We start from the raw sequence: 23,248 nt of genomic DNA on the forward strand, positions 1-23,248 counted from the left end.
TCACAGCGAAGAAGGTTCTCAGTTCGAATCACCGGTTTTGGCTGGGGCCTTTCCGTGTGGAGTTTGCATGTTCTCTGTTCTTTTAATGGCGTACTCCAGCTTCTTCCCACAGTCCAAAGACATGCAGATTGGGGTTAAATTAACTGGAAACTCTAAATAGTCCATAGGTTAGGGTTAAGGGTTCAGGGTTAGGGTTAGGTGTGAATGTTTGTTTGTCTCTTTACGTTGACCCTGTGATGCACTGACGACCTGTCCAGCATGTACGCCGCCTCTCGCCCGGCTGGTATTGGCTCCAGTCCTTCCGCAATATAAGCGGCCCAGATAATGGGAGAATGGAGGGAAAATAAATATAAACCCTAAAATGTGAACATAACTCAGATAAAGAAGTAAAGCTCCATTAAGTTCAAACCTTTATCTTCCCTTTTATCTTCCTAAACCTCTCCCGTTCCCCCGGCCCCTTACCCCCCACTCATCAACTTATTAGATAAAACGCACAGAGCAGGAAACCTCTGTGTGCCAGATGTGATATGAGGGGTTTCCAAATCACATTATGCTGTGGGAGTCTGTCCTTTAAGATATATCTCATCCCCCCCTAATGTAATGTATTGGTTAGATCACATGGCCACATTTTTTTTAATATTTTGCTGTGATGAGGCAGCAAGAGAGTAATTGTGGTTGGGCTGTGATGAGTCTACTTAATACTCGAGAGACTCCAAGTATGATTAATAAAGGCTCTGGCTCTGGTGGAGTGTTAATGATTTCTGAGCTGTTATTAAAGATGCGAGACCAGAAAGATGCAAGTTTGGGGATTTAAAACGAAGCATTGAAAAAAGCTGTCTGTGAGAGAGGACATTTATATAAACGGTATGTTTTACTTTCATAGAGTCTAGTTGGTATAATGCAGGCACACACTCCTCTGCATCTCCATGTCCACACGGCAGCTGACACAGACATAATTGAGGATCTATCTTTCTCCCAGAAGGGTCATTTTACAAGTAAATATGAAATCACAGCACATCTGTTGCACGTGTATGAGATTTTGTCAAACAACGGCGCGGTTATAAAATCTGGGTTTTAGCCGAGCGGAGCAGCAGCTTGGAAACGGTTTGAAAGTGACTGCTGGGTAACATGAAGTCTTAATGGGCCACGTGTCCGTCACTGTCTCGTACGTGTTCTGTCGCCTGACAACAAAAACAGACACCCACGAGATCAGCTTTATCGGGAAAACTTGTATTAAACTTCTGTATATGTGAGCAGGGAGAGCGGGAGAGAAGCAAATAAAAAATAAAACTTGCTGACACTTGGCAGAATGCTAATACAACCCGGTGGCGTCATAGTTAGGGTATTATAACATCTCGTGACATTTAACGACATTTTCGAGCAGGATTTAGCTTCTTTGCATTGAAAGTACGAGTTATTTTAGCAGCATCCTCAGATTTGCATATTGACCACAGCTTCACGGTTCCGCCATATGCCAGGTTTTGACCTTGTCTTGTTTGATAAACTGGGGGATTAAGAGTCTGTTTCTTAAAGCTAAATAAACCCAATGAACCTATTTAGAGATACGTGGGTTTCACAGGACATTGATGACATTTTCCTCGTTAACTTTTCTTTATAAAGTGAAAGCAAAGGTACATTATATTTGAGAGGTAGTGTTAAGGGGTGATAATGTTGTTTATTTCTGTGCACATTCAAATTGTTTTTGTTGGGTATGATGGACACAGATGGACATATCATTATATAAAGTGCATTTACAATTGAATTCATTGTTGGGGAAGGACAAGATAACCATGTTGCTTCTTCCTACTCCATTTTGGACAAACAATGTTCATGTTAATATCACTTATTAATCTGTTGATTATTTATTAGAGATTTCCTTATAACCATGTTAGTATATATGGTATATGTGTGTATGTTTATACATGTTTGATCTGATTTCACCATGTGTGGGTATGCAGACGTGATTATGTATGTATCTATCTATCTATCTATCTATCTATCTGTCTGACACCTGTCTGTCTGTCTGTCGGTCCTCTCGTTTACTAATAAAAAAAACAAAACAATGTGAACATGTATTGCACTGCTTTGTACAAATGTAGTCGAGAAGAAAGTACAGATGTTTACTGTGGTGGAGTAAAAGTGAAAAGTACCTGAATATAAATCTAAATAATAAAAAGTACACATCCATAAAAATTTACTTAAGTACAATATTGAGGTCATTGTACTTTGTTACATCCCATCACTTCCAATAAATTGGAAATTGTTAGTGTGATTGACAAAATTTGAAAAAAACCTTGCCTGAACGTATTTCTGTATGTGTGTGTGCATGTGCATGTGCATGTGCGTGTGTGTGTGTGTGTGTGTGTGTGTGTGTGCGTCTCAGACGTCTCTTAAAAGTCTCACTTTCCTCCAATCAGCCACCCACTTTGTGAGGTCCATAAATAACATGGCAGGGAACCACACAATCATTGCTCATTTTAAAGTCAATGGGGAATAATAAGTAGTTGTCACAGTTGCTGTCCATTTAGGGCCGACTAAAGCCGCCTCTTGAGTCTGGTCGCCTTCTCTCCATCCTTTATGTTAATTTGCCGAAAAAAGTGTGTGAAGGACTGAAGAACAAAAAAAACTCTCTTTAAGTGTTTTGCTCGAACAAAATCTCGGCTTTTCAAACCCTTTCTGTCTGATTGTAGTTTTCAGAATAGGTGGAACAGTCGGGTGCAGGGTGAAGAGAGACCTTGTAACCTTGTCTGTCCCCCCTGCAGCTCTGCCTCACTTTGTTTTGAGTCGTGTAACAGGCCGACTGCCCGCTGGGAAGCAGCAGAGCGTGCGTGCCACGACACTTCAGCTGCATGCGTGTGTGTGTGTTTGCTGAACTTCACTGCCACTGCAGATACAGTTTCCTGGTAGAATTTCTTTGAGGAGACAGAAAAGAGAGAAAGAGGCAGAGAGAGCACATCACTGAACACCTTACATAACCTGGTGGAAGAGATAGATGTTAAAGCGACGCTTTGAAAGCCAAAAGGCCTCGTGTCACTCCAAAATTTACCGTGCAAAATTGCTTTCAGTCACAGTGTGAAGGCCTCGGGGCCCTCGGAGAACTTTCTGCAGCCACCTGAGCAGCACAAATGTGCCGTTTGGAAAGGATTGTATGTGTTCACCCGACTGTATTTACATAAAGCGAAAAAAATGAGAAGGGTCTTGAGAACACAATGTTCTTTCTCTTTTTTTGCGGTTTTAAATATGGAAGTGAGCAGATGCTGCCTTCCCTGAAGTGTCCAGTGTCATGCTGTTGATAATCCTCAGGGCTCCGGCAGTTGAGTTCTGTTGTGAGTGTGTACAGTGCCGTCCTCTCATGTATATTTTTGTGTTGTTTGCTTTTCGATTCCGCTCCGCCGTGCTTTTCATCCTTGAACAACACATCAGTCAGGTGCTCTCCGAGGACTAGAGAGAGGAGGAAGAAGAGAGTGACGTGGGGACATTGAGAAAGAGTCGAAGAGAGGCAGAGAAAAAGGGGAGGAAGACAGGAGAGGAGAAAAAAAAAAAAGAGTTTTGAAAGACTTCTAACTTCGAAAGCTGACATCATAGCCGTGCTTGCCAGAGGGGAGAGCACCTTTAAGCATACTGGATGAGTGATGATGTGGAAGGACTACAAAAGCAAAGTAATACATAAGCAGTGCTCTGCCGGCTAACCTTCATGAGACTGGTGGTGAGGAAAAAATGGGAAATGCTCAAAAGGTCAGCGATGGCCCGGTGTAAAAGGCTTCAACACACGGAGCACACTGTTGGATCAGCACGTCAGCAACACATGGATTTCCATAGAAATGAGGTAACAACAACAACAGGCGAGTTGCTGACTCAATCAAAATGTGACAACATGTTTTACATACTGTATGTAACCTCACGCAATAATTCACAGCGTCTGATGCAGGTATCAGCCGCTGAAGATAGAAACCCACTTCTCACATGAATTTTCATTCATTTTCATTTGATTTAAAAAGTACAATAAATATGTCATCATAGAAATAGCTGCATCATTTAGCACTTTCTGATTTCATGCCACTCGTCTTTTGACACAATCCCCGTCCTGTTTCACTCATTCCGCCTTCAAAGGTCAAAACTTCCCCAACACAGACGTCTTTTGCTTGTGACCTTCATCAGAGTCATCATAAACCTTTCTACAAGCATCATTTAACTAGGACACATATAAACTAGAATTATTGCCCCCGCCGACCAGTCCAAGTTCAGTCTATATCTTTTTTCTTGCCAATCTCCTGACCACTGAAATCTCTGGAGGCGCTCTTGGAAATGCAGTCACAAGGAAGGCCAGACCATGACCTTTGACATCCAAAATCGAATGAGCTCATCTTTGAGTCCAACTGAACATTTGTACCAAATTTGAAGAAATTCCCATATGGTGTTACAGACATATAACGTGATTTGGAAAGTCGTATTGACCTTGACCTTTGACCACCAAATTCGAATCAGATTATCCATGCGTCCAAGTGAACATTTGTACCAAATTTGAAAGGATTCCGTGGAGGTGTTCCTGAGATATTGTGTTCACAAGGCAAAGAAATGTGCTTTGTAAAGACGCAGCGACCTTGACCTTTGACCTGTAAAGACCAAATTCTATCACCAGTAAGGCAAAGTGAACATTTGTACAAAATTTCAAGAGATTCCTCAAAGTGTTCTTCAGATATTTGGTTCACAAGAATGGGACAGACAGACAACCAATAAACATAAAGCCTCAAACCACTGGCAGTCACTGGCACGGAGGTATAAATAAACCAAACAACCAATCATACACCTCCAATAAATATCAGCCAATGGGGCTGCTACAAAGACGGGTTGGTCATATGGTCATGTGACGTCAGGCCACTTGTTGTCCCAGGCTGGTACAGAGGTAAGGGAGTGACATCAAGTGTTTCCGGAGCTTTGACCTCTTCAGCATCTTTTCTCATTGTGACAAAAACCTCCACGAGGCCTAAAAGGTTCTGTCACCGGCGTCTGATGAGGTAAATCTACAAATGTGACTGTGTGGGATGTTGTATGAGACCAGAATATATTGCCTGTTGTTTGAACACAATGCTGTGTGATTTGTTTTGTTGCACCACCCAGAACTCAAACATTAGGGTGTTTGAGCCCATGTTGACAGGCGGCCAGACTTAGCAGCATTATGCCAAAACTAACTGTCTGTATCCTTGCGGTGATAGAGCGTGAAACACCCAGGCTCGGTTTGTCCTTTTGTTGCGGGGTTGTACGTGTACACAGCCGAGCAGGAGAATCATCCCTTTGTCATATTTGATCCTACAGAGAAGTACGCCGCAGCAGCTCTGCTCAACTTTTGTTTGCTTCAGGTTTGAAGTCTGCAGCACAAATAACTCGGTGATCTGCGCTCGGAACATGAGTGGAAAGAGTAATGGCTCCTCGGCACGCTTCCATCTTTTCAACGCCCTCCTCCTTAGGATGCAGGGCGGCTCCTCTGTAGTCACTTCATTATGTAGAAATGATAATTATGCCCCAGTGAAAGCTAGCTTCAACGAAATGTATTAGAGCCCTCAGTCACATCCACTGATAATCAAGTCGTGACAATCATTTTTATTTTCTTAAAGTGTTTGAGACGCACAGACGGAGAGGAAAGTAAGCAAAAATAATAAATTTCAACTTTAGCCGCACAAATCAAACAATTTCAGCGCCTGCACAACTACAATACAGACACAGCAAAGTGGATGTCAGGGTGATTTTACTTTATTTGACATGAGAAGAGGTGGAAGTGCACAGAGAAAACATGCGTCACATCTGAGTCTTAACTCTCTCAACTCACCAGTGCATTTCCTTAAATAAAAGAAATACATGTTGTAATGACCATTGGAGGATAATTGGGCACTTGCTGCTGCAGTAGCCTTTCAAGTTTGCTAGCCTCCCTGCAGATGAGCTACAGGCCAAATTATCATTCTAGAGTCAAAGATTAAACTCAAACTGAATTCACGAGTATTACTCATGCTAAGCTTGAGCTGCAGGCCGAGCTGAATGTTCAAGTTTCCAAAAACAGAAGCAAAAAGTATTCCTGGCTACCCGGCTTCCTGTTATACCTCTGACCCGCAGTGTGGGCCAGCGGAAAGAAATGACCTAAACTTTGAATTGTTTGTCCGTCCGATGGGGGTTTTGTGTGTTTGCTTTCATGACTTCCTAACAATGCTGGGAGAGGGAGGAAGGGATTTGGCCGAGTAAATCCAGGTCAGACTTTCGTCAGATTACTCTTCTGATCGGGCTGGAAAATTTCCAACATCCGACGTACCAATGGGAAGACACACAAAAAAAAAAAAAGACAAGAAATGTATTGTTTTAAAAAAGTAGATTGTATTATATTTGTCGTGTCTGGATACAATACAGAGACACAAAAACAATGATATGTACATGAGCGAAAATACAAACATTTCACAATCCTCAATAGTCAAAACGCAACATGAAACATATGCTTCATTTGAGGACTTTAGTAAAAAAAAAAAAAAAGAGTTGAGGCTTCGGCAGAGGTTCCTAATCTTTCAATCATGGTGGATTTTGAAACTAGGGAGATTTAAACTTAACCCTGAGATGTGGAGGGATTGGAGAAAATGGCATCCAAAAGACAATTAAAGTCACCGGTTCTCAGGGACTTAAAGAAAAGGATTTATGTCAAAGCCTCAGTCCGATTTAACAAACAAGAAGAAACTCAGGGAAGTCGTGTAAGAATTTAAAAAAAAACAGAACAGAAATCACCTTTGTCTTCATTAATCACCATTAGCAGGGTTTTAGGTATCAAGTGCATACTGTTGTCTGAAGTGTTCCTCTGAGGGGGAAATAAAAATGAAGGCTGCATTTTGAGTTGCATCAGTCACCTTATCTTTGGCAGAGCCGCTGTGGATGAAGTACAAGTTTCAGCAAACCTATCTGGAGAAGCACAGCGCTTATTACACAGCTCAATTTCCAATTCTCTCACAGGTATGCACACAAACACACACACACACACACACACACAGAATACAAAATGAGGCCGCAGCACAAAACAGGCTCCAAGTCAGGCTCAGTGATACAAACACACAAAAAAAAATCAAAAAACAGAGACAGAAAGATGGCTATTATGTAAGGTTGTGTGAAATGTTCCGTCATAAGGAAGAAACAACAGCTTTTAGTCCATTAAAAGGATTTGCATCATGCAACAAGAGATGGTTACATCCATAACAAAACATGAACGCTGCCATGTGAGGAAATGGAGTGACTAGTCGACGTAGGCAGGCTGCAGGCCATTATACAACCCCAGAGCCGGGAGCTATAATTGCAGAGGGAGAGTACAATCATGTACTGTGTTTGTCTCTGCTCTAATAACTAGGTCCGGCCCTGTCCACAGACACCGAGCTGCATGGGGAGTCTTTCTAGTTCATATCTGTCCGATTTCACACCAGAGTTTTTAGGATAAAGCCGAGGCAACACAACGCAGCTGACCCCGGTGCAACAACGTCCATTATTTGACAGATTTTTCCCCCCATATGATAAAATAATGCCAGAGCAATCTTTGCATCTGGCGCTCAGGAAGTGATGATGAGTGCACAGTCAATGAGACGCTCGAGTCAGCGCTGGGACAATCAGCAATACACAGAACAATCAAATTCCTTCGCGTTTGTGGTCCCCTTATGACCCAAATCCTTCATCTTTGTTGTGGCGGCTATAAACCAGACCGTTAAAGGGAAAACTGGGTTTATGGGTGCCTTCTAAACACAAGCCGAGCCTCTCTTACAGAGTGGAGTACAGTGCATGATGGTGAGAGCTTCAAAATGCAGCCTAAGCAGGATTACTCGACCGCCATGCTTCACATGGTCTCACTGTTGCAGGAAAAGTACAGTACAGTACAGCGCTTCTTCAGGATTGAGTGCAATACTACTTTTTTTCGAAAAACACAAAAACAAAACAAAAAAAGAAATACGTTATTTCCTTGGGTATTTAGAAAAGATGGAAACTCATTCTTTCCTCCTCTGTTACACCCGGAAACATTGTCGTCCATTAAAAAGGCACCAAACAGAGATATAACTGGAGGCCTGTGCCTGAATTCGTGTCTTTTTGATTATGTCAGAGCGCCAACGCAGTGCCCTTGGAATGAAGGAAAAAAAATGTTCAAGGCACAGTTGTCAAGGCTCCTACCCCTGAATATACTGAAGAGCATGAAGTTTTACATTCATTTAAAACAAAGAGAAAAATGCTGGGTTTTGTTTACTGTAAAATAACAGAAAGTCAGACGAGATAAAAAAAAAAAGAAAAACAGACTTTGGTCTAACTAGCAGAGAAAATGTCAGTGTTACAGTAATATGTGAAAGACACGCAAACACAAACTCAACAAATGGAAGAAGAAAAATGTTCACGATTGTCACCTTAGAAAAAAAACCCCTACAAGATGATACATGAAGGGCGACTGGAGGTTAAGGTGCCTGAAGACGAGGCAAACGGGGGGGGGGGGGGGGGTCAGAGGTTCCCGTCGTCGAGCATCTTGTTGACGCCGTTGCAGATCCTCTGCAGGTGGGCGCGGTAAACCTCCGAGGGCCCGTAGAGAGCGGCCAGGAAGTCGCAGTCGGCAAAGTGATTGAAGACGTGGTTGACTCTCGAGTGGCTCTTGGCTGTCAGGTGGCGTTTGATGGCCTGGTGCAGAAGCTCGCGACACTCATTCAAGATGGCGCTCATGACGCGGCGGTCAAAGGTGAACTCTATCTGGTGGAAGCTGACCGCCGTCATGGCCAGAGTGTGGACTTTCTTCCTGTGAGACGAGAAGAGAGAGAGAGAGAGAGAGAGAGAGAGAGAGAGAGGAGAGGAGAGGAGAGGCTGTCAGTTTCTAATTCTGACTGGAGCAGCAGACGCAAGTAAAAATAGAAAGTGCTGTCTTGTGATTTTCTTTGCAAAAGTTTTACTACCCCCCATATATCACTTATAGTATTGTTCTTCACAGCCATACATCTCCATGCTAATACAACCACCAAGCTGAGTTTTATTGTTTCAGTGGATGATATTTAAACTGATGTAAAAGTCAACCTACTTAATTTGCTTCCATCAGCAGGCAACAATGATCGCGACCTTCTGACACACAATTTTACATTTAATCATCTTGTAGTAACTTTTCATTGGAACCACTTTAAAGTTAAAATTTCTTTAAAGAAATTAGTTTAGATTGATTAAAAGGAAATAAAGTCTTTTTAGTTTAATTTGTACACTAAAGGAAAGGTAACAAGACTTTAAGTTAGAGGCTCGTGTTCATGCCAGCAAACTTACAGACACACTAACATGCTAATATTTAGTAGGGGATGTATGCCATGTTCAACATTTTACTTTAACATATTCGCGCACGAACATTCGTCAATTAGCAAAACACAAAACAAAGCTAGACAAATGGAATTGTTAGTTTTCACAGGATTAAATAGAATGAGAGTTGTGCAAACCGGAATAGTGCAAAAAAAACACATTGGATCAGCCACTCTAATGTATCAAAGGTGAAAGGAGAGGATGAGAATGATCCAAACCGAGATACATTGATCCATGACTTAAAACCAATGTGGGCCAGTGGCGTAAAGTGTGGGGGGGGGGGGGGGGGGGGGGGGGCAAGGGTTCCTTTGCCATGATGACAAACACACAAGCACAGATGGTGAAAACAATACAAGCTCTGCAATTGATGTTGATAAAAAACGAATTGTTTTAAAAAGGAAGTTATGTACTTTAACCATTTCCTGACAAACAACAGCTGGGCACTAAGACTTCCTGTCTTATTGTCATGTAACTGAGCTTCACAGGTGTTGATAGGTTGAGTTTGGAAATTTTGACAGAGCTCGAACATTAAGATCAGACCAACGTCCGTGTGCTTCTCCCATTATAACCTGATGAAACATGCGTACGAGTTTTATATGATGGGGTTATTTTTAAGACAAATGACTGATTAAATAGATTGTAATTCACTGAAACTCATGTCGGTTAAAATGCATTATGGGAAATGCATTTTGCTAATTTTTTCAGTCGTCTCAGCCCACAGATCAAACAAAGGTTTATGACATGAGCGAGGGAAACACCACTGAAGCTGAGTACAGCAGTTATTTGTATGAAAACAACAATGACGACAACTCAAAAGATTCAGACACACACTCTGACATGCCCGCTGAGCTGCCAGCAGGCTCAGTGAGTGAGAGAGATGTTTGAAGAGGAGGATTTCCATGAGCAAGAGCCAGAATCACTGCAGGCCAAGGGTAAAGACTGACCGCTTCCAGGGTAAATACAATGGCTTTACAATACAAGCCAAAGGTTTAAGCTCTCAAATGGTTTTAATCTGCTTCAAATTTTGTGGAGCAATAGAAAATCCTCAGGTTTTACAAGGTTGTTGTTGTATCAGAATCCTGCCTACCTGAAGTTGTCCACTAGGATCAGCTCCTCGCCGTTGAATTGGTTGTTTCTATAGAGAACCCCCAGCTTCACCACCATCTTGATCAGGTTCTTGATGATCTTCTGGGACTCCTTGCGGTTTCGGGTGTACTCCTTGGTGACGCGGTACAGCTCGTCCAGCACTTCGCTGCTGGTGTCGTCAATGAAGAGGCTGGCCATGGTCTTGGTGGCCATCTTGCTCATCAGCTTCTTCTGCGCCTGCAGGGCCAAGCTCTTGGTGCTGAAGGAGTCCATTGTCAGGTCTGGGTCAAGATGAGACAGAGATAGGGAGGGGAAAAAAGAGAAAGCAGTCAATGATTGTGATCTATGACAATTGACAGCTTTACCTCTGATAAGACATTTGTTTGTTTGTCCGTATGATTATGCAAAAACTACTCAAAAGATTTCAACAGAACTTGGTGGAAGGGTGGAGCATAAACAAAGAGAGAACCCAAACATTTTGGCGTGGATCCAGACAAAGGTGTGTGTGGTTTTTTTTTTTTCCAGATTTCCAGGGAATGATGCATCGATCTTGGATGAAAAAAATCTTTATTGAGGAGACTGATATCTGTAAGTGTATGCAATTTGTTGCAGCTGATTGAATATAAGGGGACTGCTGGGCCATGGCAGAGGAATGCGCTCTGCAGAGTGCCGTTCTAGTTTCTTTCTGCAGAAACCTCGTGAAAGGATGTGTGAAAATGTGTTTGTTCGCCGGTGTCCTATATTTGACATAAAACTAGAAATGAAAGGAAGTTAGCCTCCCTTAGAAGTCTGCTTAAACCTTCTCATCGTGAAAGCAAAAGAGGGTCAAACATATTACCCTGACAGCAGGCAATGTGTAAGGTTATTGCAAATAGCATCTACACTAATACTGTTTAAACTGCAGGGCCAAGAGCTGTCCCCTTTATCAGATAATGAGCCGTGGCAGCTGTCAAATTAGTCCCAGCAACCCTCTGGCTTCGAGCGTGTACGAGGTAGTTGGTGAAGAATGTGTCATAATGTGTGTAGGAGTGAAGTCAAGTTACAGACCGAGCACACGCACAAAAGCAGACAATGTGATCTGGAGTCTGGACTCCAATAATCAGGATGCAGTCAGTGAGCAAGTTGTGTTTGTGTGCATGTGTGCATGTGTGCGTGTCTGTGCATGTGCGTGTGTGAAAGTCAGCAGCAGACAGACGGTGTCAACTCATTCATGGCACGCGTCCTCGCTTGATTTATGTATGATGCCGCTTTCGACTGTGTGTTGATGTTTGTGTGTTGATGATTGTGTTACAAAGCGGAGTGTGACTCACTGAAAAGCTGCGCCCATGATGGAGGCTCATAAATAGGCTAGGGGGGGGGGGGGGGGGGGGGGGGGGGGGTCTGCAGCACACCACATCATTTCATCAGCTGCATCTCAATGCACTCTGCAGGTCACTTCTACGGGTTTGTACTGCGTTATTGAAAAATAAAACAAATCTACTTTCCCGTGCGCTCCCTCTTTCACCTTCACATATCTCCGCAGATAACCCGGGAGTAGAGGAGAGTCGGCGGGCAACGGAAAACAATAATATTCGGCTGCAGATATTCAAGGTCTCGACAGGATGAATTACAATGACTGTGGTGATCCTCTGACTTTTGTTCGAGTGCCACAATCACATCAAAGTTTTCACCTGTGTCATACATATCAATTTTTACTTGTTGGACAGGCACAAAAGTAGGTACGGTTATATGATCCCCTAACGTTTCCTCTAGCGCCACCACGGGGGTTGAAATACTGTAGAAATTTCCTGATCCCCCAGAGGATGAATGTTTTTTTATCTAAAACTAATTTGTCCAATACTTAGCAGTATATGGCCGAATTCCTGCAAAGCTGTGTTCTTTGTGTTTAGGGCTAATTTAAGTGTTTGAATGCAAAACTAACACAATGAACATGGTAAACATTAGCTACTATTCCTGCAGTTATTAGCATTATCAAAGTTTTCATGTTGGCGCATATCAGCGAACCGATAAATTGGTCAAACTCTATTTAAGCCTAGAGAAATTGCAGAATTGTTGACAATTACAAGTATACACATACAGTCTCTTCAGCTCAGGGTTTAGATTTGATTTCTTTCCAACTAGTCGCGTAAAATGATACGAAAAGATCAGCCCACAGTTATAAACACACTGACACAGTTTCACATGACAACAACAAGGCTAATGTACAGAAAACAGGAAGCAGGACTGGTCCAAGTCAGAGTCCAAAGAGGAACTTAACACTCCTTCAGATTCAAATACATAATGTGTCATGATTTATCGGATGTTCCCTCCCAAAATGTGTCACTTGCTTTTTTCCTTTGTTCTTCTTGCCAATGTCTATTTTAAATGATAATTTTCCCATTTTAGTGAAGGTTTCCATATAACTGCTTGTTTTTAGAGAAGATCCTATATTTGAGAATTAATTTGTAAGCCCAATCTTAGTCCATTATCTAAATCCATAGGGACCAATATGAAATATGATAACCTAGCCTTACTGTGATGATTGCAAGTAATCAAGGAAATGCATGGGCAAACGTGTAAAACACTTCTTCACCTCAGGAAATGACGAAGATAAAAAACAAGACTCAACGGTCCGACCCTATTTCCTCCCTCTCACTATAACACTAAATGTAGCCTAATGGGTGGCTGCCACGGTGAAAACAATGCAATTATATTCAAGCAAATTGTTCCATTCATATCACAATGGGGAATTAATCTTAATCCACATGGAAGCCACCCTGAAGCTAAACTGAGAATCTATGTGATTGGCAAATTGCCTATCCACGGGCTGGGGAACAATAAACAAATCTGAAGCAGGCGAAATGCTATTAGTGAGGCAGACAAAATGAGTGGTGACATATTCCTGCTGGGTGACTTGTGATTTTTACAGTTGTTGGTACTAGAAGGCAGCAAACGTCTGTGACTTTCATTCCCCTCTCCCCCTCGCTCTCTCACTGCAATGCCTCTCCAAGAATATCAATAAGACTCCTTAGAGAGAGTGTCAGCAGGACGCTTCCCAAGGAGGAGGCACATGGGGAGAGGGAGAGCAAAGGCACAGAGATAGAGAGGAGAAAAAAAAGAGGAGAGGGTGTGTGTGTGTGTGTGTGTGTGTGTGTGTGTGTGTGTGTGTGTGTGTGTGTGTGTGTGTGTGTGTGTGTGTGAAACATCAATCCTGAGATACCAGGAGGATGTAGGTGGCTGAATGAGAGGTCATTTATACACTGTTTAATGCTGAATCTAGGTTTACTCCCTCTCTCCCTCTCTCTCTCTCTCTCTCTCTGTCTGTCTCTCTCTCTCTCTCTGTCTCGTTGCAGAAGCTGGAGCGTTTCTGTGGGCCTGTGCCCATGATCGTAAACTTGCCATTTGCACTTACAGAAAATCTTGATCCCCTGATGCAACGTGTGTGAAATGCATTACAAGGAGAAAGACACTAATGATCGGACAGAAAAGAACACCACAAACAGAGCTTGAGATATATCTCTATGTGAGGGGCGACTGAAAACAATCACTTAGTCCTGCTGTCACCCTCTAATCACAATGGTCCTCCAGAGGAGAATCGCTCACAGCAACACTTCGAGAACGTCTGCATATACCTCCCTCCCTCCCCACACCTCTGCTGATGGATGTACGGGGTTTTTTTAAAAAGTGCAAAATGGATAATGGGCACATTAAGAAAAGCAACTTCTTTCTCAGATTGGAGGGCGATTTCATAGTGCTCATTAAATTCCACTCTCGCTGGGGACCGGAGCCATCATAGCTGTCAGCTGCGGATGAATAAAAAGGGAGGAGTGATTGTCTTTCATATCCATGAAAACAAACACGTTAAACGTGGTTACACTTGTCTGTCTGATATTTCACTTTGAGCTGCAGAGTGATATTAAAGACCCCTGGCTCTTATCTTCAGGAGAGAGGGGAATCCTTACTATGGCCTTCGCTCCCCCCCCCTCAAACTCCCCATGGCAAGAAATATAAAGGCTTCCCGAAAAAAAAAGGGTCCTTAAGGGACAAGTGCTCCGAGTGATGAAAGGTTTTTTGATCATGGAATCATTTTTTCTTTTTTTTTGGTGACTTTGCAGCATTTGAGTGCTTAGTGCCAAATCTAAAAAGCCTGTGCAGTCCGGTGCCCAGGGACCGTCTGGCCAACCCTGACACAGCATCTCCATAGTATTTATAGAGGGAAACCTTTAACGGATTCAAGGCAGAACAAGACATGACAGCGGCTCACTCTGCTGTGTCGCTGCAAAACCACACAAGCCGCAGCCACCACAGCACGCACAGCATCTGCACACCCGCACACATGTATGCCTACACATTACTGATAGGCCCCCGCTTTTACGAGCAGCTGAAAATGAAATGGAAAACAAAGACAGGCTGCGGCAGCCAACAGCTCCTCCACATAATTACAGCAGACAAGCTACAATCTCATCAATTCGCTCAAAACAAGCCAGCATAGATTCACTCACAAAGACAAGTGTGCAAAAGCTGCGCAGACTTGACTCAGTGGAAAATGAAACCAGACCCTACGCAGTGTTGTGTGGATGCCTCGTGACAGTGAGGGAGGCTTGGTAATTCTCTCGACCTCTTGCAGGTGCAGAGGGCCTGTGACACTCGGGGGGGGGGGGGGGGGGAATCGTATAAAGACGCTGAGGTGATAAGGAAGTAACCCAAATGTTTACGAGGATTATTGAAGCAGGGTCAGGTGAAGCTGGTAGGTCCTTCCCTATCCAGGTTTCATTTGTTCTGCCTCTTTGGACTTAAAGGCAGGTAAAGCTGATGTGCATTTGGGGAAAGAGAGGGATTACTACTAGATGCCATTATATTCTAAAACCTTTGAGACTGATGCAGTGGATAAGGTCTGCAATACATCTGAAAACCGAAACACATTGTACAACTAATTTGCCACTAATGACCCTATTTAAAATACATTTACTTATGAGCCCCCATCATTGAACAATCACTTTTTAAAAATACATATTACCAATTAATGTACATCAAGCCTGCAAATAGGGCTATTTCCATTAATGATTAAACTGTTAATTGTTTCTTTTATGGTTTAATCATTACTTTAACTGAGTGGTTTTCAACCTGTGGATTGTTTATAGGTTCAACGGATGAGATGTGTCTTTAACATTAGATTTATTTCTTGGGAAATTTGTGTTGCTCAAAATCTGTTCAGGAATCTAATTTGGGGAAACTCACTTATTTGCTTAGCTTAGCACAAAAACTGGAAACAACTCCTCTGCTCTGGAGGTAACAGTAATTCAACTAGCAGCACCTCTGTAGCTGAATAATTTAAACATTATGCCTCATTTGTTTGACCCTGCACACAAACTGATGTGGTTTACGACAGACTATTTCTCTGCTGGGAGCAGTGATGGCACCAAAGTGCAGCCAGCCAGCTGCTGACTGTAACCTTATATTTGCTTGACAAATATGATAGTGGCGTCTGTGTAGTTTCTCATCTGAAGCAAGAAAGTGAATCAGCATGTTTCCCAAAATGTTGAAATATTGCTTTTAAACAAAACAATCTGACAGGGATAAAACAATGTTTAGCTGGACTGCTCATGTTCATACCAACACTATAAACGAGGGTCTTGACTTTATTTTCAAGTCAAAGAAAATCTAAATGCCGAAAGATGTAGTGAAAATAGTGTCATAATATGTTGGAGCTCAAGACTTTGAAATAAATGCTTGGTTTGTCCAAATACCAGTCCAGAACACAAAGGTTCAAAATTAAAATGTAACATTAATTGATTTTGATTGACCTATCAACTCTTTCAGTAATAGGATTTGTTTCAGTGACATTCAGAAGTGGTAAACTTGCTGCATTTCATAAAGCCAAGAGGGGAAGCTGTCGTCAACACTGACATTCCACACATTCCATTTCATATCAACATGTTTGGGACTTTCGGCTGCTTATATTCAGGAGAAATCCAACATGATGTGAACGTGGCATTGAGCAAGATCCAGTTGGGGTGTCTACATCCAGTCTACTAATTTGTCAGTCAAACTAAAGCTGAGGTGTGACATGTGGGAAAAGGCCAAACTTTGGATCACCCCACTCCGAATGATGCCATCACACCTCATGAGGAGGAAGAGGCCACCATGCCCGAAATATCCCCACTCTAATACCTGGTGCCAATATACACAGCTCAGTGCCTACTGATAACAAGCAGCACAAAGAGAAAACTAATAACAAGTGTGTTTCTACAGTGCCCGGACACCACAAATTGCTAAAAAGCTTTGGCAGAGAGTGCAGAACTTTCCATGACACTTCATCCTATAAGTGATTGGTTGATGGCAGCAGAAAGTGTCACGACTTTTCTGCTCTTCGGGGATCACTGGCCACATGGACCAGGACACTGTGACCCTGAAAGAGACGGCAGAGAAAAGCTTCACTGCTACAGGGACAGAGCCAATTACTGTCAACAGCTCTGTGTTCTGCTGTGTACTCACAATGACGTGTCGATATTTAGATGCCTTATTTATATATTTTCTTTCTTTCTTTCTTTCTTTCTTTCTTTCTTTCTTTCACATCTTCAAAAGCATCCACCTTGGCGACCCAGATGTCCAAGACATATACCTGAGACGCCCCCAATTGGAGTCCAGCCGATGACCTTTACCATCTGTCTCTCCCCTCTCTATCCCTCCCCATGGCCTCTCTCCTGCTGTTTCCTTCTACTGTCCAACACATGCAAAATGCCATAAATAGAATAATTTAATAGTGAAATAGTCGTCAAAAATTATTTTGACGCCACAGATACAAACAAAAAAGATATTCAGTTTATTATCAGGTCAACACATGACAGAAGCAAAACCTGACATTTGAAAAACTGGAACTAGAAGATTTTATATTTTTGCTTGAAATATTGTGAATTCATTTTCAAAATACTGCAGTTGCCAAAGTTTTTGTTGGTGGACCATCGTTTCTAAGTAAATTTCCTGCTAAATTTGAAGTTCAGTAGAAGTGGAGTTGTTGTATTGAACTGAATTTGTATTGAGCAAAATTAAGACAAAACAATCGGACCATCACATACAGAATCAAATCGACACCACTCTAACATGATGCTAAAAATGAACAAGTGTCACACAAGCTGTGTCTCAATTCAGGCTGCGTTTGAAGACCAAATGAGTAACAGCGGTGCGACTAGACTGCCCCATTCCGAGGGCTCCTCCAAATGTGTCCATCCAACCCAGGAGGAACAAATGCTCCAATGAGTGGATCCTTCTGGAGTCAACCTATCCCAGGATTCATTGCTCTCCGATGAAAAAGAGATAACGCCTCAACTCAACCGAACAGCTAACGAAAGACATGTCAAAAGACCATGGGGCTGCGCAGACCATGTCCCCTGAAGGAGGCAGCTCCTTAATTGGGACACGGCTACAGTGATGTGACGGTTATGGACTTAAGTCAAGACAACTTTATTTGTGCAGCATCATTCATCCAAACATGTAGCCAAGTCCTTCACCTGATTAAAACCACTAAACACATTGTAACTTTTGTGGAATTGACATAGGCTTACCAACCCTAACCCTCATTTCCTGAAGACCTAACCTAACCACAACCCTTATCCTAACCTTAACCGCTGATGTGGTACAAATAAATGATGATGCAAAAACCAGGATCAAGAGTTAAAAACAAAAGCAACTTCTTTGCCACCTATTGGCAGAATTCTCACAAGTAAAATGCTAATAAAACACGGCCAACGTGTGAAAACAGAGTCTACGGTAAAACTGTCTTCCCTTTCCTGACGCCAATCAAAGTAAAAGCCAAACAAAACTGAACAGCTGCCAGAAAAACAAAATGACAAGAGTGGATAGATTGAAAATAATGAAAAGGAAAGGCTATGTTTTTTTTATTACGGATGTCATTATAGAATTCTTATCAGGAAATCTTGAATGAGACAAGTTCTTCCTCCACAGACGCTACCCAGCTGCATGATATAATCCGTCTCTGATTTGAGAAACAATAGACGGTCCTGGCTGTTATATAAAAGGTACATCCGTGCTTTGTGTTCAGAGAGGACATGCAACCACTCAAACGAGCTGTACAACTGGAACCACTCCACTGTTAGGGAATCAACAGCAGGATTTCAGGACAACTGAATGCTCCAATTTCATCTTTCATCAAGTTTTGTAGCGTTCGTCTCACTCTTCTCTTGAGATGTTGCATAACAGAGGAGGTGCTGACTGCTAATAACGGAGCCAGAGCCGGGAACGTTGTGTGTGCGCTCACAATTGGACAATATATGGCAGGCGTAGAAGTTTGTGTAATGGCCGCACTCATCTAGTGCAGTAGCTCCGACATGAGTGCTGTACGTTTCATCCAGAACAGATGCATAACACATATGGGCACATATACTACATACATGCACGTATGCGCTCGATTTTTTAAACGATGCTTATGTGCTGTCGTGTTCTCATCTTCCCACACAGTCATCATCATCTGTGAGGATGTGTGCGGGTCCGCTGAGAGGAGGCAATCTGTGCCTCTCTCTCAGACACCATGCCCCATCCTACCCTTTTTTAACAGTTTTCTTAGAGCTGCCAGAGCCCAGTGAACAATTAATAATTAACACATCAGCATATAAAGGATCGTGGATAAATTATTCAGCCTGCCGATTTGGACTAAAATAGACCGCAGGCTAGGAGGAGTGTGCTACAGTGCAACAGGTTGAGCCGGGGGAATGTGGGCCAGGGATAAAAGATGGAATATCAGCAAATACAGTACAATACAGTGGCTGAGCTGATAATGTTCATTCAGGAACATCAGTCAGAGTTACGCATGTGTAATCAGGCTGGGAATAGAGTCACTGCTGTGCTGCCTGAGGGCCAACACAACACACACTGACAACATTTGCTCTAGCAGTGAAATTCACAAGTGGATAGTTGTTTCATCATTACAACTGAGCGGACTTCAAATAACACAACTGTGAATAGAGAAAGACTGATAAAGAACAAATAACAAAAAAGGCCAGGCCATGACTTCACTTTGACCACTTTATTTACAATATAATTAGCATCTTAACAGCACTGAAAATAATGAAAGACATAATCAAGCTGCTAACTGGTGCTTGAGCCATGACTGATGTCTGGGCCTATGACATTTTAATTAAGGCCACCATAAGAGCAGGGCACATTATGACAAATTTTCTTCACTTCAAGCCCAAAGAGCATAATTTGTTAACTCAGAATGTTAATGGAATGGCAAATACCAGTGTGCCTGGCTGCAGGAACAGCAGGGATGGAGCTCAGCGAAAAACAGAGGGGGACCGATCTGAGAGGACATGACTGTGACTAATATATGACTCGAGTGGGATCTCGATAGAGTCCGGTTTATTGGCAGATAACACCATCCCCTCGCTCTCTCCGTTTCAAACAATGCTGTGATATTTGCAGGTCACGCGGCTCCGCTCTTTGAGACAGGGCCACATGCTCCGAGTGTTTTGGGTTTCCAGGGAAACTGGAGGCCACCTGCGTGTGTGGCTGAACTTTGCAGCCTAGTCGAAGCAGGTCAAACACCTCTCTCGCCGTGTCAATGAGTTACCATGGATTCTCCGCAGCAGGAGCAGTGTCTGGAGCACTGCTGCTGCAATTTAAAGCTCTACCCTTAATAGCACGGCATGGGGAATGTCTGGCAACGTGAATGTATTGTCCTTTTCTAAGAGAAGCTCAGGGGAGGGGGATCTGCACCGATACAGTTACAGTGAAAAGCACATAAATGAGGCTCATCAGGCTCTGTCTAATCCTGCTGGGCAGCTATTGCATATTTGTGTTTATTGTCTTCAGAACCATATTGTGCTGACACAATGACGAAGGCATTGTGAAGCACAAAGCTATGATTAATGATGAAATGCAAATAATCATTAAAACCAGTCATGGATGAAATCTAAAACAAATGGACTTTAATTGTACCTCATTGCACTGTAGTGCGCTTTCATTTCCATGCTGCCCACAGCAATGCACATGAATTTGATCAGTTCGGGCTGGATATGATAATTAATATTTCTATCATTGATTATCATGTTAATGAACCGCTTCATCTTTTATACAACAAAATGTCAGAAAGCAGTGAAATATGCTCATCACAAGCTCAAGGCAGCACCTCCAGATTGTTTATTTTCTGAGATATTCAATTTACGATAAAGACATTCCTTCATTTAAAAAAAAAAAGTCACAGGCCAAAAAGCCGAAAAGAATGTCAGGATAAGAATTGGGAGGGAAATTTTCTTATAACAATTTCCAACAAAAAAGTTCTTCAGTTATTCCACGATATTCATTTTGGCCTTGCCTCAGCTCACAGTTCTCATCTGATGCTAACAACTGCAACAAAGACACAAAGGCAGCCATGGCAACTAAAACAGAGTGGGATGAACAAAAACACAAAATTATCTCAGCACAGACACAGCTAATGCGCGGGAGAGCAGCAAACACCAACTCTTAATCCAAGGCCATAATTCAGACCGCATGTCTGTCGAGGCTGCGCATAATAATGTGTGCTACGACCTGCCAGAGCCCCGGCTGCACAGTGACGCCATTCATCCACACTCCAGCCTTGTTCTGGAGCGGAGCTTTACAACGTAAACACAGCAACGTGTACAAAACATATCAGTGTTTGCAAAACATACGTCTTCCCCCTTTGCCGTCTTGGTTTGCAGTGGATTACTAAGTGTTTAAACATGATGGGACAAATCCATTTAATCAGTCGTCAGTTTCTTGTTAGATAGTGAACAGAGGAGAGTTTGTACAATACAATGCAACACGTAGCACATAGGATTCTTCATAATTTGTCTTTATTAACCACATAATATCTGGGTGGCTTCCAAATTCTGGAAGATGGACACATTTTCGTAAAACTTTGAATGTGAAATGACAAACAGCGAGTTCAAATGTCTCATTGCAGTTGTGACATTCACCAAACGCAGACCAAAGCAGTAGAATTCGGATTATATTGGCGCATGTGGGTGTGCCGACCGACCAGACGTCCAATGCTTATCAAAAACCAATAAAACCTGTGTGATATGAATAACCTTTGTACCTGAGGTGACTGAATCAAAGCCTGACCGATTTAGTAGACGGACTATAAAAATCTGCCGATATCACCCTTTCACAGAGAGGTCAATATCTGCGTTAATTACGTGCTCATATGAAAACTTTTATATTACAGTACAAACAATGCAGACAAGATGTGCATTTATGTTTAACTTTTACGTCTTTTTTTTTTATATTCTTAATTCACGTTGTTAATATTAGCATTTTCATATATAGTTATTTAAATTAACATATATATGGCTAAACAGTAAAATATCAAGCCTCGATTACATTTTACGTAATCAAAGCTTAAAGACGACATCTTGGGAATCAATGCCAATTTCTATATATTGATATCGGAACTTTTTGAACTCCCCAATATCGGTATCGACCTAAAAAAAAATCCACATTGGGTCCAAACTCCAAACTAATCAGTCAGCCAGTTAATATTGTTCTTGTGAAAGTGTCTGTCACACTGAGCCAAAACCTCCTAAACCTGTTTTCATGGTGAATAACCAGTCACGGCAGCCTGTGATGGCCTCTCACCAAACACACTGGAACCTTGTTTGTTGCTTCATCCTCAGAATCTCGTCCCAACTGATAAGAAACAGACTTTACCGTTACTTCCTCTCACTTCCTCTGGAAAACACAGCCTGTACCGAGAGAGAACCCGACCCAACAAACAAATACGAGTCCCACCAGCTTCTCATGTGTGGGTCGACCGTGGATAAAAGGGGTGTGGGTGAAGTTTTAGGGGTCAAACAGACTCGGCAGTGAGGGGACTTCGGGCCTGGGACAAGGAGAAGTAGCTGTGGTGGGTTGTTGTCAGTGGATCAGATGCTTCATTAAAACCCGCCGGAGCGTTACAAACCGCCGGCGACATGTCGGACTCACCTCGGTGTCTGGGCTCGGCGGGGTGTGTGGAGACAGATGTCAAGTTAATGCGGAGGAAACCTCTCAAGTCCTCATCCTGGCAGCGCAGGGACACGTCGCTTCACAGCATGTTTTCTGCTTCGCGGTGTCGCTTTTTAAGAAGAAGAAAATGTCCCCCTTCTGCTCCGCAGCCGTGACCCAGGCACAGATGTGTGAATTATTCAGTGTTCTCCTCTCTCGGCCCCGCTGGTCAGATCGCTTACAAGAGTTTGTTGTAACTCGAGTCCTCCCCACTTGTAGAAAAAAAAAAAAAAGTTTCAAACTTGAGGGGGACCGGCGGATCACCGGATTGATGGAGGCCCGGACCAATGGGGGAGCAGCGGGTGGGCGGGGCACCGGCCCAATCAAGCCAGGCAGAGAAGAAAGGAGCGTTTTACAGCCAGCACATTCCCAGCCCCCCCCCCCATTTAGTGTTTCCAGTAATTATCCTGGTCCACTCCGTGGTCCCCAGGGCAGGAAGTGTCCCGGAGGAAACGGTGCTGTGGGAACAATGAGCAGGAACTGTGTGCAGCGGTGTTTCTGTCCGGGACGGGATGATAGAGGGACCTGTTGAATTACACATGTTTTTTCTCTTCTGACTCACATGACCATTTACAGGACACTTACAAAATGAGATGTTTTCATAATGTGCATGTGGTGATCTACCAACACTTCATTAGCCTTCAGAGCACCTGGTGTGTGTGTGTGTGTGTGTGTGAGAGAGCGAGAGAGGGGTGGGTGTGTGTGTGTGTGTGTGGGTGTGAGAGAGAGAGAGAGGGTTGGTGTGGGTATGTGTGTGAGAGAGAGGGTGTGTTTGGGTATGTGTGTGAGAGAGAGAGAGAGAGAGAGAGTGGGTGTGTGTGTGTGAGAGAGAGAGAGA

At 42.9% G+C, this 23,248-nt stretch overlaps 1 protein-coding gene across 1 annotated transcript; it reads right to left on the reverse strand.

Moving 5' to 3' along the window:
* Positions 1–6,338: 6,338 nt before the first annotated feature.
* Positions 6,339–23,094, reverse strand: tnfaip8l1 (tumor necrosis factor, alpha-induced protein 8-like 1). Its single transcript, XM_034582878.1, has 4 exons — positions 23,061–23,094; positions 22,351–22,367; positions 10,409–10,688; positions 6,339–8,782 (listed from the first exon to the last, which is right to left on the reverse strand). Exons 3-4 carry the CDS (start codon positions 10,678–10,680, stop codon positions 8,494–8,496), a joined length of 561 nt encoding a protein of 186 aa, XP_034438769.1. The 5' UTR covers positions 10,681–10,688; positions 22,351–22,367; positions 23,061–23,094; the 3' UTR covers positions 6,339–8,493.
* Positions 23,095–23,248: the final 154 nt, after the last annotated feature.

The sequence above is a fragment of the Hippoglossus hippoglossus genome, chromosome 4 (genome assembly GCF_009819705.1).
Source record: "Hippoglossus hippoglossus isolate fHipHip1 chromosome 4, fHipHip1.pri, whole genome shotgun sequence".
In the NCBI taxonomy this organism is placed as follows: domain Eukaryota; kingdom Metazoa; phylum Chordata; class Actinopteri; order Pleuronectiformes; family Pleuronectidae; genus Hippoglossus; species Hippoglossus hippoglossus.

Bases quoted from the DNA above. Each gene is read 5' to 3' on its own strand.
- tnfaip8l1 (XM_034582878.1), bottom strand. From the start codon at position 10,680: ATGGACTCCTTCAGCACCAAGAGCTTGGCCCTGCAGGCGCAGAAGAAG. The intron at 8,783-10,408 runs GTAGGCAGGATT...CTCGTCTCACAG, and splicing joins ATCCTAGTGGACAACTTCAG to GAAGAAAGTCCACACTCTGG.